This window comes from Amphibalanus amphitrite, unplaced genomic scaffold (genome assembly GCF_019059575.1).
Source record: "Amphibalanus amphitrite isolate SeventyFive unplaced genomic scaffold, NRLGWU_Aamphi_draft 000171F_arrow, whole genome shotgun sequence".
NCBI classification, from domain to species: Eukaryota; Metazoa; Arthropoda; class Thecostraca; order Balanomorpha; family Balanidae; genus Amphibalanus; species Amphibalanus amphitrite.
The window spans coordinates 8,472-25,633 of NW_024881666.1; the positions used below are offsets into that span (position 1 = coordinate 8,472).

General features: G+C 50.2%; 1 protein-coding gene and 1 long non-coding RNA gene across 2 annotated transcripts in view; one reads left to right on the forward strand and one right to left on the reverse strand.

Annotated features, from left to right (window-relative positions):
* Positions 1-832: 832 nt before the first annotated feature.
* LOC122383726 lies at positions 833-2,571 on the reverse strand. The gene is made up of 2 exons (XR_006256879.1): positions 2,515-2,571; positions 833-900 (listed from the first exon to the last, which is right to left on the reverse strand). It is a non-coding gene; the product is annotated as an uncharacterized LOC122383726 (long non-coding RNA).
* An 894-nt stretch (positions 2,572-3,465) lies between these two features.
* LOC122383718 (solute carrier family 12 member 9-like) overlaps positions 3,466-17,162 on the forward strand; it is a 69,554-nt gene continuing 55,857 nt past the window's right edge. Inside the window, exons 1-3 of the mRNA XM_043370445.1 lie at positions 3,466-3,491; positions 6,817-7,032; positions 7,267-7,390. Of these exons, the coding sequence (XP_043226380.1) occupies positions 3,466-3,491; positions 6,817-7,032; positions 7,267-7,390 (366 nt within the window). The remainder of the gene's footprint in view (positions 3,492-6,816; positions 7,033-7,266; positions 7,391-17,162) is intronic.

The following is a 17,162-nucleotide window of genomic DNA, read 5'->3' on the forward strand; positions in this document are numbered from 1 at the left end:
ACAATACTGTGACAGAAATCTTAAAATCAGCCTGGACACAGCTCACTCTTTCATGACCGTTTTTATCGAAAATAGACCAACAAAACACCAAGGCTCCTTCGTCCAAAACTCAAAACTCGACATGCCGCTCCAAAGGCCTTGCAAAACAGCGCACACCAACAACGCATAATAGCCAGCAACGCACACGACAGGATTTTCGAGGCCCGAGTCGTCAGCCGCCGCCGCCGCCGCCACCTCCCGGCAGCTGATTGCTGAGTGCCTTGCTCATTGCCCCACCGGCGCCGATCGTGGCGACCTCTTTACTCTGGCAGAATCGACCCTACCGAGCGGCGACAGCATTCAGAAGCAAAATGACAAATGAATTCACTGCACTTATGTCAGAAAATCGAATGCACATGCCATGGTCACACGCGGTGCCGTCCACGGGGCCGGCAGAAGCTGCACACTGTCACCGAACACCACCTGCACCTTGGACGCAGTATGTGAGGGCTTGGCGGACGCGCGCCGCCTCGCGTGCGGTAAATGCCAATATTGGCATCAAGGCCCGGACACGAGGGAGCACACTCGGCGCAATCAGAGCACACCGTCCGGGGCCGTCAGTGTCGATCTCCTGACCTCACAGAAAGTTGTGCAGCACACAGGTGAACGCCGTCAGTGTGGTGACTGGTGCGCAGCACACCATCCCACGGAAGATCGTCTGTGGGCCGTGGTGCAGATGCTGTCTCTAGGCAGAGTCAACAGTGCAGTGGCAGAAGTTGAACATTCAGCTGCTAGACTCCTTTTCGGGTCAGCAATGCCGTCGAGTTGGCCATCAGGTGGTGTTGCAGAATCATCAGGTACTCTTGATCAGGTACATCAGGTACAGAACCTCTTGACTCATCAGGTAACGCTGTGACTTGTCTGCCAGGCACAGAGGGCGGACATGTCAGAACCATACTTCAAAAACATTTTTAAAAATCATTTTTTAACCAAAAGCTCTGCAAATTAGGAAGCCTGGAATAGGCTATTGCTTAGCATCATAAAAACTACCCAAATACCCAAATCAGGTTAGGCTTGGTTTACCCAAATACCCAAATCAGGTTAGGTTTGGTTTTTACACTTCAGGCTAAAATGAGAACTATCTTAAAATCATTATCCTTGATGTAGCATTGTTGACGCTTTTTGTCTTGCACAATTGGCAATCAGTATTCAGTGACACAGAATTGGAATTTGTGGTTCAGAAACCTAGCATTATTTCACACCTAGCATTTTAAGGCAGTGCTCATTCTTTTTGAAAGCAAGTGTATTTTTTAATATAATTTTCTAGGTAATTCATTTCCTACTGAATATGGTTATGAGACCATTGTTACTAATTTTGGTATTGTTAAGGCAGCTGTAGCATGAGTGGGCATATGCTGTAGAGACTGGAGTGATAAGTGTCACTAGAGGCTTGAGGTTTTTTTAGACATTATGCAGCAGCCTGGGGAGATATGCAGAGGCAAGTCTAGGCACCACCAGAAGGGGGACAAGCAGTCGGCACAACACACAGCGGGCACAAGGGGAGAAGATTGTAAAAACTATTGCCTGGATCCACCTCTGTGGACATCCTCAGGCATGCCTCTGTGGACATCTCCAGGCTGCTGTATGTAAAAAAAGTATCAAGCCTCTAGTGACTTTTTCCACACTGCAGCAAATGCCCGCTTATTCTTGGTCTGCTCTACCTTCCTCCAATTATGAGTTTTGTGTGAAAATGACATTTTTACATTGGTGGAGCTTGTGTGCGCATGGTACACATAAGCCATGCCGGCAGCATTGCTGCAATGAATAGGAAACAGCTCCAGGGCCAAAATACATACCACCTAATACCTTGCCAAAATACATGACATACCTACCACCTACCGTGCATACTGCAATTATTTATGTACTAATAAGCCATGGATTATCATTTGCCATGTGAGCATGCACACACATGCGAACCCAATGCGGATTAAGTTTGGCCTGGGTTGTTTATCCATGATACCAAGGAAAACTCCAGCAGAAACAATAACAAAATTGCAAAGCTACCTGTTTGATTTTGATCATGCTAATTAATGAGCAGCAATATAATATTTTGTTGCTATCAAATATTTCCTTGTGTCGCACGAATAGGTAGGCAAATAGCTGACTGATGGGTAGGCACTTTGTCCTCAAGGGCACTGATACTGAATGTAAACAATGTTCTTGTGACACAACAAGCAAGTTTTCATTACCTCATGAAACTAGTGTCAATTTCAATGTCATTGAAATATTCAATTTTGATGAAAAAATACATATTTACCTATCACAAATAAAAATCATGGGTGATCATGGGCAAGTGCGCCACAAATGACATAAACCCTCCAATATTGTCGAATCAAGCTTAAATTCAAGTCACAACAGCTTCACGACAAGCAAACTACAAGATAATAATCCCTATGCTACTGTGCAACAAATTTAAGGTAGCCACACCAACCAATTTAGGAAAAAAATGCATCACAAATCACCTAAACCACTCACCAAGGACAAAACTGTCATGGCGGCGTCCGCTGCTCGAGAAGAGTCGCCGGCGACTGGCCTGTGACGCGGATCTGACGTCACCAGTTGCTGGCGATTGCCCGGCCGTGGCCCGGCGATCGCCACCGACTTGCTTACGTCATACCTACGTCACACACGATCGTTGGCTGGCGGTCGCTGGCGGTCGCCGGCGACTGCTGCTGTCGCCGGCGACTGAAAAGTTGCTACGTGTGAAAGGGCCATAAGTAGCCACACTAAGATCTCCGTCAGGGTCTACGCCGGCTTCTGAGGATCCCATAACGGAGACCGTGAGGGCCCTCAGCAGTGCCTCTGAGGGTTCACAACCGGCACCTCTGAGAGCCCTACACCAGTGGTTCTAAGGGCCCACAAGGACACCGTCCTACTATGTAGTTGTGGACGGGCTACAGCGGACCGGCCAGTGTAGTGGTTAGAGCCTACAATCGAGGGGCGTCGCCACGGATTTTTGAGTGGGGGGGGAGGGGTCGGGCTCCCGGTCTTCGACTTGATGGGTAGGGGTGTTTTTAGCCACACTCCCGGTTTTCGTCGTGTGTTGAGAAAAACCTCGGCGCGCAGCGGCGGTATATCTTATTGTATATCAATTTGGCATCGGGAATAAAAATCAAGCACAGGTCACCTGAAGTCAGGTCACAATGTCATGTCAAGTTCAGTTTTAATGCCTCTAAAAACTGCAATCTTGTCATTCCTATAGATTATCTCCTTTAAGTCTGAATTTGGTGTAATGAATGGGATTATAAGTGCCAACAGTTCAATGACTCTGACTCTGGGATTCAATGACTCTAGGATTCTACATCTGAGAAGTGAAGTCAGGTCAAATATGTGACCTCACCAATCATCATGATAAGATATGGGATGAAGCACGAATGTCCTCTGTTTTGAACGAATATGCTAAAAAAGCTAGATACTTTTGTAGCCATGGCACCTCGGCTCTTTAGGGACAGGTGCAGCTAACGACCAGTGATGACTCGAATGGTCAGTCATTTGGTCATCTGACACATTTTCGACAACTTTTGACGAATTCGCTGTAGAGCGATGACAGGTTGCCTGGAGTGTGTTCAGCTCAGCAACACAGATCGATCAATATGCAGCAGGTTCTTTTCCGGTCAGATCGACATGACCTTTACCTGATGTCAAATTTTATAGGTAAGTTTTTAAGTTCAAATTGTAAGCCATGCGACGCGTTTCGACGAAACAAACACGATGGTGAATGGTGATAACTTGAATATCATACACATTCTTTGAATCATGGGTTGTCACAGAACAAATGTTTCGGCAAAATCCGTCCGCTTATCTGTTTGGCCTCTGTGGTACACAAGCCATAGACCCGAAGTCAAATCTGAGGCGAAGTTGGCGAAAGAGCTTTAAAAAAGTTATCGAATACGCTTTCTGTGTCGCTGTAGCTCTTATTCGTGTTTTACGGGTCGTTGTTAAAGTAAAGATTTTACCAACGTAACGCTAAGGTATGCTTTCGGCCCCTGATCGAGGTAGAGCTTCGCCGAAAAGCGAGAATGCTGCCCGTGATGAGAGAAAGCCGATGATGCCCAATTTCAAGGTCTTGGCCGGGTCATCTTACGTGAACGCCCAAAAGTAGGGAAAATCGGGACCTGCTAGAACTTTGTGAGCCATAGCTGATATCGGGGTCTCGAGTACGGTTTCGATGTTAGTTTTGAACAACGATGATGACTCCATGCATTTGGGGTAGATCGGGTCGGGTCAGGTCAGGCCGACCAACAGGATTCCTGCCGGCCATCTAGAGTAGGTGACAATCACCACCGATAGCTTCGTAACATGCTACATAACCACCATTTATCAAACCTACTTCTTATGTTCAAACGGGCGCTTAACTCGAAATCAGCTCCAAAAACTATGTACAAGTGTAAGTGGAAGCAAATAAAACTCGAAAAAGTGAACCAAGCTTCGCTTAGCGGTGGCTCTGTCCTTGTGAATCCTTCCCATCAAAAGATTCGGACTAAATTTATAAAAAAGGTTATCTATATTCGAATCAGGTCCAATAAATTTTAGGGTAGGTGTAAAATTGATTAACCCGGCGGCCGCTGGGCCTCCGCGCCACCCGCCGGCCGCTGGGGGGCATATAGTTGCCCCCCCTTACTTCTGCGACGATATCGTCGCAACGCGAAGAGATAGAGAAGCGAAACTTTGCACACGTCTTCCTGAATACCTAGCCGAGGTTGTGTCCAAATGTGGTGTCGATCCCATTTGAAATGGCGTCACAGTGACGTCATAAGTGAAATTATAGATTTGCGACTCTCATATCCCTCACGATACATCAGATATATGGGACCGAATATAAAGGGTCGATTATTGGTCAGAAACTAGATGGAAGTGTAGTTAGATGTTTTAGGATGACAGCAGGTGCTGTCTAGTTCATTTACAGTTGAGTTTCATGCTCAGCGTCATCAGAAACGGTCCATATCGGAAAACGACAAAACTTTATGACGTCACTGTGACGTCATCTTAGGTGCTACAACCACCAAACTTTCCTCAAACATTGCCTAGGTATTCACTTGAAGCTATGTCAAGTTTCACGTTCGTAGCTCATCAGGTTTCGGAGATATTTCACAAAACGTAAAGGGGGGGGGCAACTTTATGCCCCCCCCCCCCCCAGCGGCTCGTGGGTTAACTCGAGGTCACTGGAAGTTTCGTTGCAATATGCTCCTTTTGCGCGTCTTATTGGGAAAGCCCGAGAGGGGTCCACTATCTGACCCCCTTCCCCCTATGCAGGCAGGTCGGACGGTAGCCACTAGCCAGGGCTGAGGCTAGGTAGGTACCTCGTAGTTGCTGATACGTCATCCGACGAATCGACTGCAACCATTATTTTGACAATCAGAGTTCAGACGAACGATTGGGTCAGTTTTGGCGCGCCCACTCCTTTGAGGGATAAAAAGGGACTAGAATAGTGACTACTTTAATATATTGTCATGCTGATGTTCCACGGACTAGGGAGCTCTTGAAGCGATTTTGAATCTGACGTTGTATTTGGTGATGTTACTGACGCCAACTTCACTGACAAGATAGCTCAAACAGGCATACTCAGCATCGTCAAAAGTGGGGGGTCGACCCCCCTCCCGGTTCTCATGAGTGGGGGGTCGCGACCCCTGCGACCCCCCCCCCCCCGTCGGCGACGCCCCTGCTACAATCCTACTAGTAGTTATGGACGGGCTACAGCGGACCGGCCAGTGTAGTGGTCCGGCCGGCCGTTTGCCCGATACAGCCGTGTCCCCACTCACGCTGTCGGTGTGTGTCCGTGTTTGTCCCCACTCACGCTGTCGGTGTGTGTCCATGTGTGTCCCCACTCACGCTGTCGGTGTGTGTCCGTGTGTGTCCCCACTCACGCTGTCGGTGTGTGTCCGTGTTTGTCCCCACTCACGCTGTCGGTGTGTGTCCGTGTGTGTCCCCACTCACGCTGTCGGTGTGTGTCCGTGTGTGTCCCCACTCACGCTGTCGGTGTGTGTCCGTGTGTGTCCCCACTCACGCTGTCGGTGTGTGTCCGTGTGTGTCCCCACTCACGCTGTCGGTGTGTGTCCGTGTGTGTCCCCACTCACGCTGTCGGTGTGTGTCCGTGTGTGTCCCCACCCACGCTGTCGGTGTGTGTGTCCGTGTGTGTCCCCACTCACGCTGTCGGTGTGTGTCCGTGTGTGTCCCCACTCACGCTGTCGGTGTGTGTCCGTGTTTGTCCCCACTCACGCTGTCGGTGTGTGTCCGTGTGTGTCCCCACTCACGCTGTCGGTGTGTGTCCGTGTGTGTCCCCACTCACGCTGTCGGTGTGTGTCCGTGTGTGTCCCCACTCACGCTGTCGGTGTGTGTCCGTGTGTGTCCCCACTCACGCTGTCGGTGTGTGTCCGTGTGTGTCCCCACTCACGCTGTCGGTGTGTGTCCGTGTGTGTCCCCACCCACGCTGTCGGTGTGTGTGTCCGTGTGTGTCCCCACTCACGCTGTCGGTGTGTGTCCGTGTGTGTCCCCACTCACGCTGTCGGTGTGTGTGTCCGTGTTTGTCCCCACTCACGCTGTCGGTGTGTGTCCGTGTATGTCCCCACTCACGCTGTCGGTGTGTGTCCGTGTGTGTCCCCACCCACGCTGTCGGTGTGTGTGTCCGTGTGTGTCCCCACTCACGCTGTCGGTGTGTGTCCGTGTGTGTCCCCACTCACGCTGTCGGTGTGTGTCCGTGTGTGTCCCCACTCACGCTGTCGGTGTGTGTGTCCGTGTGTGTCCCCACTCACGCTGTCGGTGTGTGTCGGTGCGCGGCAGTAGCCGGGAGCTGGACGTGCTGCGCATGTCGGACCTCCAGTCAGCCGCCGACTCGGCGTTCCACCCGGACCGACTGCGCACTGGCGCCGACCAGGACGGGCAGCTGTCCGCCGACGAGTACGTCCAGATGGTCCGGGACCTCATCAAGATGGACAAAAACGTCTGCCTCTGTCGCAACTTCCACAACTTCAACAAGAAGGAGCTGGCGGCCCGGCTGTGAGTAGCGGGCGCTGCTGGCTGGCAGACTCTCCCGGCTCGAACCCTAGTCGAGCGTCAGCGGCACCTCTCGGTATTAGCCGACAGTCACACGCTGTGCCCCTGGTGTTGGAATTTTACACTTAGCAAACGAGCATCGGTTAACGAAACTGTTGGCATTGTAAACTGGGTACTACGAGGTTGATTTGTGATCTTGTTTGGTGACGGCGCTCTTCTGCACTGTGACATCTTCAGGAAACGGCGGGAGCCGGTGCACATCGACGCCTGGCCCGTCAACTTCTTCGACACAGAGGCGCCGTGCACCAGCGACGACGTGACGTCACAGTTCCTGCTGCAACTCTCCACTGTCCTCCTCATGGTCAGTGTATGTGCGTGCGCGTGCGCGTGTACGGCTCTCCAGTAAAACAGTGGTTGGTTTTGCTTTTTAACCCTCGCCCGTATAGGGGGGGGGGGTCGAATGGACCCCCCCATGGTTTTTCGCAAATAACTCGCGTAAAAAGCGGCCGATCGCGACGAAACTTTCAGTACCCTCGCGTTCATCAATTTTACACCAACCCTGAAAATTTCATGACCCTGACCCGAATGATCTTTGACCTGTGACCTACTTTTCGAGACCATGTTTGGCCGGAATCGCGATTCGGCGTATGTCGGCTCGCATTAGCCGCGCGTTTGCAGTCTTTTCGTGGTTTCAAGCGTTCAAACATGTGATATGATGTTGCCCCCATGCATAAGGGTGGGTGTCAAGGTCACCTGAAGGTCAGGTCAGGTCATTGACCTTTGATGACCTCGGTTCACTTTTTCGAGTTTTACATGTTACTAGACCAGTTTTTGGAGCTGAATTCGAATTTAGCAACCATACTAGAGGTACAGGTTTACGCGATAACTGTATGTTTTGATTTATATTATGTTACGGGTGCATTAGTTTGGGTGACTGACTTGTATTTTTAGCTGTATTATTTGGGTGGATTTGGGTAGCTGTTTTTAATTGAACTGTAAGGGATGGTGAAAGTTGCGGGGTGTTCCAGTGTTTTGTATGTTGGGCCCTTTTTGAACTCAACCCTACCCCTACCCTACCTCTACCCTACCCCTACCCTACCCTATCCTACCCTACCCCCTACCTACCCTACCCTACCCTACTACCCTACCCTACCCTACCCTATCCTACCCTACCCTACCTAACTCTACCCTACCTAACTCTACCCTACACTACCCTACCCTGCCCTACCATACCCTACCCTACTACCCTACCCTACCCTACCCTACCCTGCCCTACCATACCCTACCCTACTACCTACCCTACCCTACCCTACCCTAGTCCCTACCCTACCCTACCCTACCCTAGTCCCTACCCTACCCTACCCTACCCTAGTCCCTACCCTACCCTACCCTTACACTACCCTGCCCTAACCTCACCCTACCCTACCCTACCCTACCCTACACTACCCTAACCTACCCTACCCTACCCCTACCCCTACACTACCCTACCCTACACTACACTACACTACCCTACCCTACCCCCTACCCTACCCTACCCTACCCTTACACTACCCTACCCTACCCTACCCTACCCTACCCCTACCCTACCCAACACTACCCTACCCTACCCTACCCTACCCTACCCTACACTACACTACCCTACACTACCACCGACAGTCCAACTTTCAGCTAAATCGGCCCAGAAACGGCTGAGATATTGCAAAATCAAATTAATTTGTATTTACTGGCGAATCTCCTTGGCGAGCGGTGCCTTGTGTCGGCCTTCGTTTTCAAAGGTCAATGACCTGCCGGCTCTGATTATTTCCACTCAGTTTGGCAAGCGAACAACTGAGCCTAAAGCACGTGCCTTCTGCTCGGCACCGGTCGCGGCCGCACCACGTGCACACCGCTGAACCCACACCCTCGAAAATTTAATACGACAATTGAGTGCACGCGTCCGACTTACAGCGAAAATTTCACCCCCGTAGCCCTTACCGTTCCCGAGCAATAGCCTGTTGCCGATTCTAGTGTAAACCCTATGGCACACCACGTGAGCACGCGCCACGGGCGCACCCCTGGCCGCATCGTGCCCAAAATTTAATACGACCTGTTGAATGACGTGACCCACGAGCCGTGAAAATTTCACCCCCCTGCGTCAATCGACGGCTTTGCAATGAGCGTTTTTGGGCGTAACCCCGACGGCGGACTTTTTAGGATTTATAATATAGACTAGAGGTACAGGTTTACGCGATAACTGTATGTTTTGATATGTATGATTAACGGGTGCATTAGTTGGGTGTAGAAACTTGCATTTTTATTGGTATTATTTGTGAAGAACTGGGTAACTGCTTTTAATTGAACTGTAAAGTATGATGGTGATGCATGCGAGTTGTTCGAGCCCTTTGTAAGTTAGGATGTTACTCTATTCAACCCTACCCTACCCTACCCTACCCTACCCTACCCTACCCTACCCTACCCTACCCTACCCTACCCTACCCTACCCCTACACTACCATACCCTACCCTACCCTACCCCTACCCTACCCTACCCTACCCTACCTTACCCTATCCTACCCTACCCCTACCCCTACCCCTACACTACCCTAACCTACCCTACCCTACCCTACCCCTACACTACCCTACCCTACCCCTACCTACCCTACCCTACCTTACCCTACCCTACCTTACCCTACCCTACCCTACCCTACCCTACCCTACCCTACCCTACCCATACACTACCCTACCCTACCCCTACACTACCCTGCCCTACCCCTACACTACCCTACCATTCCCTACCATACCCTACTCTACCCTACCCTACCCCTACCCCTATACTACCCTACCCTACCCTACCCTACCACACTACCCTACCCTACCCTACCCCTACCCTGCCCTACCCTACCCTACCCTACCCTACCCTTACACTATCCTACCCTACCCTACCATATCCTTACCCTACCCTAACCCTACCCCTACACTGCCCTACCCTACCCTACCCCACCCTACCCTACCCCTACACTACCCTACCCTACCCTACCCTACCCTACCCTACCCTACCCCTACACTACCCTACCCTTCCCTACCCTACCCCTACCCCTACCCTACCCTACCCTACCCTACCCTACCATATACTACCACCGACAGTCCAAGTTTCAGCTAAATCGGCCCAGAAACGGCTGAGATATTGCAAAAACAAATTAATTGTATTTACTGGCGAATCCCCCTGGCGAGCGGTGCCCTGTGTCGGCCTTCGTTGTCAAAGGTCAACGACCTGCCGGCTCTGATGCTTTTCACTCAGTTTTTTAAGCGAACAACTGAGCCTAAAGCTCGTGCCCTCTGCTCGGCGCCGGTCGCGATTCTAATGCTAACCCTATGGCGCACATGAGCACGCGCCACGGGTGCACCCCTGGCCGCATCGTGCCCAAAATTTAATACGACCTGTTGAATTACGTGACCCACGAGTCCTGAAAATTTCACCCTCGTGCGTCAATCGACGGCGCCGCAATAGGCGTTTTTGGGAGTAACACCGACTGCGTAACCCCGACGGCGGCGTGGGCGGCGGCGGCGGACTTTTTAAGATTTATAATAGTAGATGAATATTTACGAAGTAGTTTTGGTGCCTTCGTAACATGTTACGAAGCTGTTAGAGGCGGTTGCCACCTACTACGAATACCCTTACTGGTTGACCTGACCTGACCTGACCCGACCTGGCCTAAATGCATGAAGACATCATCTGTGATCAAAACTAACATGATATTCGTGATCAGCACCCCGAAAAACCCCATAGCAGCTACACTTTACGATGTTCTAACAGGTCCCGATTTTCCCGACTTTTGGGTCATTGACCTGACCTGCAAGGTCAACCAATGACCTAGGACCTTAAAATTGGGTATCATCGGCTTCCTCTCGTCACGGGCAACACGCTCGTTTTTCCGCGAAGCTCTAGCTAGATCAGGGGCGAAACGGCAAGGGGGGTCCAAAGGACCCCCCTTATGCGTACGCGGCTGGAAAAACACCAATACGGGCGAGGGTTAAGTTATATCTGGTCTTATATCAAGTGCAAATGCATAAGTATTAACCCGATTTGTGCGTATGCACATTTGCCACGACACTGTGAAATTGCATCGTCGTAAGCCAAATACTTTCTGAGATATTTAGCAAAAACCTCATTTTCTGCCGTTTGGGGCATTCTGGCCGCAGTCTTCCTGGGATCGCCTATGACATCCGTGGTGCCACCTAGTGAGAGGGACGCGGTAACACAGAATCATGAATGAATCGAGCGCGTAGTAAACGGAGCATGAAGGGGAGCACAGAACGGGATAGTGGATAGTGCGTATAGCGGAACAGATGTATTACCTTCACAAACTGTGATATAATATTCGTGATTATGCTAGGACTTACAAAAAGGGAAAGGACACTAGGCCAAGAGAAGGGACGGGTGCCGTCCCGGGGGGATGGTCTTTATCTCGATTTTTTTTTAAACGCGCTGCCGATAGCGAGATAAAAGTTGGCACTCCCGACCTTGGGTCGATAGATAGGATAGGATAGGTTAGATTAGGTCGGATCTTATGACACAAAGCCCTATTTTCAGGCCAGACCAGGTCACTGACCGACATAAGTTAGACTTTGCAAGGTCTTAAAATGCCGCAGCTTCGCAAGCCTCATATGTTGCAGGCACTTTAGAAAATCAGTCATTTGTAAAAAAAGACGGCTGTTTGAAAAATGACTGAACGCAACCAGGCTTTTTTCAAAATGGCTAGCCATTTTACAAAATGACTAGGCATTTTGCAAAATGCCTGACCAGCATGGAACGTAGATCCCACTACAGATACTACATATGGCCAACAGTTTTTGGACGTCTTCCTATACCCTATAGGTAGGTACGTGTTCAGCCTGTAGCTGATCGATTTGAAGCTCTGTGATGACGACAATGCTGAGTAACGACCAGGTTGAGTTGCAGACTCGGCTGTAGCATAAAGCATTGTTTAGTTAACGCTGTAAAAACTCCCAAGTACATCAACGCCGTTCATGTTCTGCCTGAAACTAGACTTAACAAAACCAGCCGGAGACCGGCCCTAGTCAATAGGCAGGCCCGGTTGATGTACAATTACATTTAAACGAATGAGTGTAGTCTTTGTTTGACTGTGCCATTACGGACAGAACTGCATTATGTATTTGGACACTAAAAACACGTTCGAATTTAATTATAATTTCCCACTCCTTCTCTCTCACCCTCACATTTTAAGAAACATCGTCGCTGTCAGTTCTATCCTTTTGGCTGTCAAAGCAGATCAAATCGCCTTGCGCCCGAGAGTTCATCTCCTCAGATATGATGGGCTTTACCACCACATTCTTCCGTGGGCGGTTGCGCTTTTCATCGCAGATCAAGCACGTTGACAGGTACAGGTCTACCAGCTTCTTGGAGATGTTGTGGTACGTTTTACGTAGCTCGAAGATCACTTTATCCCTGCCAGCATGTCCCAATGTTTAGTGGCAGTTTTGTATCACATTGAAAAGTTCTTCCACGGGCACGACACGCTTGCCACCGTCTTTTCTGGCTAATTCCAGGTGTCCCGCGTAGTTGGTCAGCGTCAGGGTCCTGATCCACCGGTAGTGTTTACCCTCACGAGGCTGTTCGCTTCCCTGACTGTAGGTTGATAAAAAGTCTACTATTTCTGTCCGTTCCTGGTTCGTTATGAATTGATGGTTTTTGCCAGCACTTGAGTCTATGATCTCCGCCACCTTACGGTCGAATTCTGGACGCGACATAATGCCGGTCCACGAGGCACTCGCGACACGCATGCGGACGCTCACTCACAGCCCACGGATCAACAAAGAAGCCCAGTGTGGACCACCCCTCCCCTCCTCAGTTGACTGGACAGCGCTCATTGGCTCTAAGGAACTTCAACAAGTCTACCCTAGGCCTAGTCCACGCAATTGTTTACAGTATTATTGTTTAGGTTTTCTTCCCAACTTTTCTTTGGAATAAAAAAGCTCTCTGATCACAATGAATATTAAAGCAATAATTAACAAAACACGATTAATTTTGATCTGTGGCAACAGCTGTGAGTACCTACTTGCATGGTCCCAGTTAAAAATATGAAGCTTCACATCGGGAGAATCATCAGGTCGCTTGGCGTAGGACGAGAGCGTTGGTTTCAGAATACACTAACGCCTAAGTGTGTGGGATCGAATCCTCGCGACCTCTAATGGTTTTACAGATACAGGCCGGCATAGGGCCAGTCGTTTGTTGACGCTCCAGATCGATCATTTTAAATCCAGCAGCGTCGCTGACGTGGGGGTTGGAAATGTCGCGGGCCTGCACTTCTCAAAATAAAGGTAGGTATGGACTTCCCACTGCTGGACTCCTCTGGTCATAATGCTGGACTCCTCGGTCCACCTACACGCTGACGCTACCAAAACGTATATAATTAGGTACTCCGGCTGATGTGGCTCTTGGGTCGTGCAGCAGGAGTCGGAGCACAGCAGACCTGAAAAGTCACGCCGCATTAACTATTTCGACCCCGCAAGTAAACTTCGCTTAATGTGCGCGTGCGCAGCGCCTGGGTGAAATTGCCGACCGCCCCTGTTTTCTTTTTATTATTTACTTTAAGAAAACATCCCACCTTTATGATAGGAAACTAAACTGAGGAAACAGTTTTGTAGCTGAGGTCAAGAAAAAAAAAAACGTTAAAAAAAATCCTTATTAACATGCACCCTGGAGAGGGGTCTGTGAGCTACGCGCCCTGGAAGGTGGGTTGATTCTGCCCCCCCCCCCCCCTCCCCTGCTATCTCGGTACAAACGGCGGCGCGCAGCTCCCCCGTTTGTGAGTTATCCGCGAAAGCTAGCCCCTAGCCTGCTAGAGCTAGCCCAACAGGGGCAATATTTGATACCCCGGTGCTCCGCTTTCGGCTGGGGGACCCGGCGTTGCGCGAACCAGTTATTTTTCCGTGTAGGTAGGTTCGATGCGTTCCTAATGAATGGGCATCACTAAAGAGTACCATTATGTCGACCAGGCCGCGGACACTGATAAATCAGGCTCTGCTTCAAAATGCTCGGATCTGTTTTAAGTGAAACAAGTCACGACAACTTATGAGAGCAATAAAACCAGGTTTGACCAACTGTTTTTTTTTTTCCTCTGGTGACAATGCTCGTGCACTAATTCATCTGCTCTGGTCTTGCACTAATGGAGCATTCACTGCATTTAATAAAGGGATGAGAAGGGTTAGGCCCGGTTACCTGCAGCAGGTGGTCGCGATGGGCCTTCTGCGCGGACCAGGCTGGTCTCCGACAAAGGTGCCGGTACGGGACGCTCCGTGTTCCTGTCAGGATAATCATGACTGGATCCTGGCTGGACCAGGACTGGCTCGGATGATGTGCCGGGCTCGGACTGAGGACAGCACGGCAAGGGGTTGCATGATCAGGATTTCAGATTGTTTCCAATTAACAAATTGAAACTAGAACGCGTACGAAGGCACAACAAACCAACCGATTTTCTGAAAGGCGCAGGGCAGGTGGGCGAAAACGAGGCAATGCCAGTCGTCCGCCGATCCCCAATCCATGTGCCGCGTACATTAGGCATAAACAGAGTCGAAAACTTATGATTACATTAACCCTCGCCCGCATTGGTGTTTTTCCAACCGCGAACGTATAAGGGGGGGTCCGTTGGACCCCCCCCCCCTTGCCGTTTTGCCCCTGATCGAGCTAGAGCTTCGCGGAAAGAAACGAGCGTGTTGCCCGTGACGAGAGGAAGCCGATGATACCCAATTTTAATGTCCTAGGTCATTGGTTGACCTTGCAGGTCAGGTCAATGACCCAAAAGTCGGGAAAATAGGAACTGTTAAAACGTCGTAAAGTGCGGCTGCTATGGTTTTTTCGGGGTGCTGATCAGTGATCACGAATATCATGTTAGTTTTGATCACAGATGATGTCTTCATGCATTTAGTCCAGGTCGGGTCAGGTCAGGTCAGGTTAACCGGTAGGGGTCGTGACGGGTATTCGTAGTACCTACCTGTCATCCGCCTCTGACAGCTTCGTAACATGTTACGAAGGCACCAAAACTACTTCGTAAATGTTTAAATGGTTGCTAAATTCAAATTCAGCTAAAAAAACTGGCCTAGAAACATGTAAAACACGAAAAAGTGAGCCGAGGTCATCAAAGTTCAATGACCTGACCTGACCTTCAGGTGACCTTGACACCCACCCTAATGCATGGGGCCAACATCATATGACATGTTTGAACGCTTGAAACTACGAAAGACTGCAAACGCGAGGCCAATGCGAGCCGACATACGCCGAATCGCGATTCCGGCCAAACATGGTCTCAAAAAGTAGGTCACAGGTCAAAGGTCATTTGGGTCAGGGTCATGAAATTTTCAGGGTAGGTGTATAATTGATTAACGCTTGAGTACCTGCTGAAAGTATCGTCGCGATCAGCCGCTTTTTACGCGAGTTATTCGCGATAAACCAAAGGGGGGGGGGTCCGTTCGACCCCCCTCCCCCCTATAGGGCGAGGGTAAAATATTTAGTTTAGTGGGCTCGAGTCCAGTGGGTTCGTTCAATTTCGGCTTGAGCTCCCTTTACCCGCGACCCGCTGGGGCTCCTAGATTTCTTCGCTATGTTGGGGGTCTTCAAACGCCCTCCTCTCCAGCACAGCGAACGTGTTAACTTGACGAGAATGGGCGAGTTGGTTTCCGACCTTCCGTGTCCTCCGTTACCTTCAAAAAGAAAAGAAAAAAACGGTGTCCCACGAATGCCAGGGGCTCGATTTCGAACGTCCCACAATATAGGTAGGTACCCTGGCTCAAACGCGGCTCGTTAAACACTCACCATCTCTGGTTCAGTGCGTCGCTTCTTGAAGAAGGACGTCAAAGTTTGCTGTTTTCTCATGGTCCGGGCTACAGGTAGCAATAAATAATACACCAGCGCATAAGCATTGCACCTCTGCACCACACGGCCAGCGAGCTCAGTATATTGTAGGTATTTATGCACGGCAATCGTTTGTTTGTGTGAGCGCAGTAAAAATAGGTATCAGGAACTATTTTTCGTCAAGAACATTTTGATCCCACCTGTTGCGTCATCTATGGGGAATTTGACGAATCTCTAATACAGGAATTACTATGATGAGGTCTCTGGTGGTCGTCGATTTCAAACTGGTTTCGAACTTAAACAATGGCAATGAATGGACCCCCATTAGGCATTTGACTCCAGAAACGCACCGATCTCAAATATGCAGCTTAAAAACAGGGCAACGTTGGTCTTTGGTCAACGCTGGCACTGACATCTTCCGACTTTTCTTGCTTGAAAAGTGGGGGGGGGGGGGGGCCACCAACCATTAGTGCCCCCCCCCCCCCCCCCACCATGAAAAGTGGGGGGCCACTGCCCCCCCGTCCCCCCCGTTCCTACACCTATGCAGAGGGTAGGGAGACACAACACTTAACGCTGTATCTGACCTCCGACCTTTCCTCGTGCCCTGGCATGGTGTGTCAGAAGTGGAAATGGCCGATGCGCCGTCTGGCAACCCGGTAGCCCGCCGCCATAGGGAAATCCATGCTTTTTGTCGCTTTTTCGCTCCTTATGAGTCACTTGATATAATAACAGCTTAACTAGGAACGAGACGGATCACTTGGACGTATTGGGGAGCCGAAATTGTTGTTTTGAAGGCAATACCTGGGAACCCCTATCCGCCCAATGCGAGTCTTTAAGAGTCTACATGCTCAAATTAACGTTGAGCGCGGCCGTTTTCGATCGGTTTTCCGCGACCTTCAGGCGAAATCGCCTTATTTATTCAACCAGGGTGGACTAATTCGCTTAACCCTCGCCGGACCTATTGGTTTTCTACATACGCGCCGGCCGAGGGGGGGCGGGTACGACCCCCCTCGCCGTTTCGCCCCTGGTGGAGCTAGCGCGTCGCGGAAAAAAACGAGCGTGTGCGCCGTTACGAGATGCAGAGATTGGTACCCGATTTTAAGGTCCTAGGTCAACCGGTGACCTCTGAGGTCAGGTCAAGTGACCTAAGGTACGGTTCAGTTTTTGGTGAATAACTTCGCAAAAAAACGGCCACAGAGCCGCGATTTTGGCAGCATCGTATTCGCCTCGCTCAGGCGCGTCGAATGATATACTTTTTGTTCGGGTCAGGTCAACTTGGGGTGTTG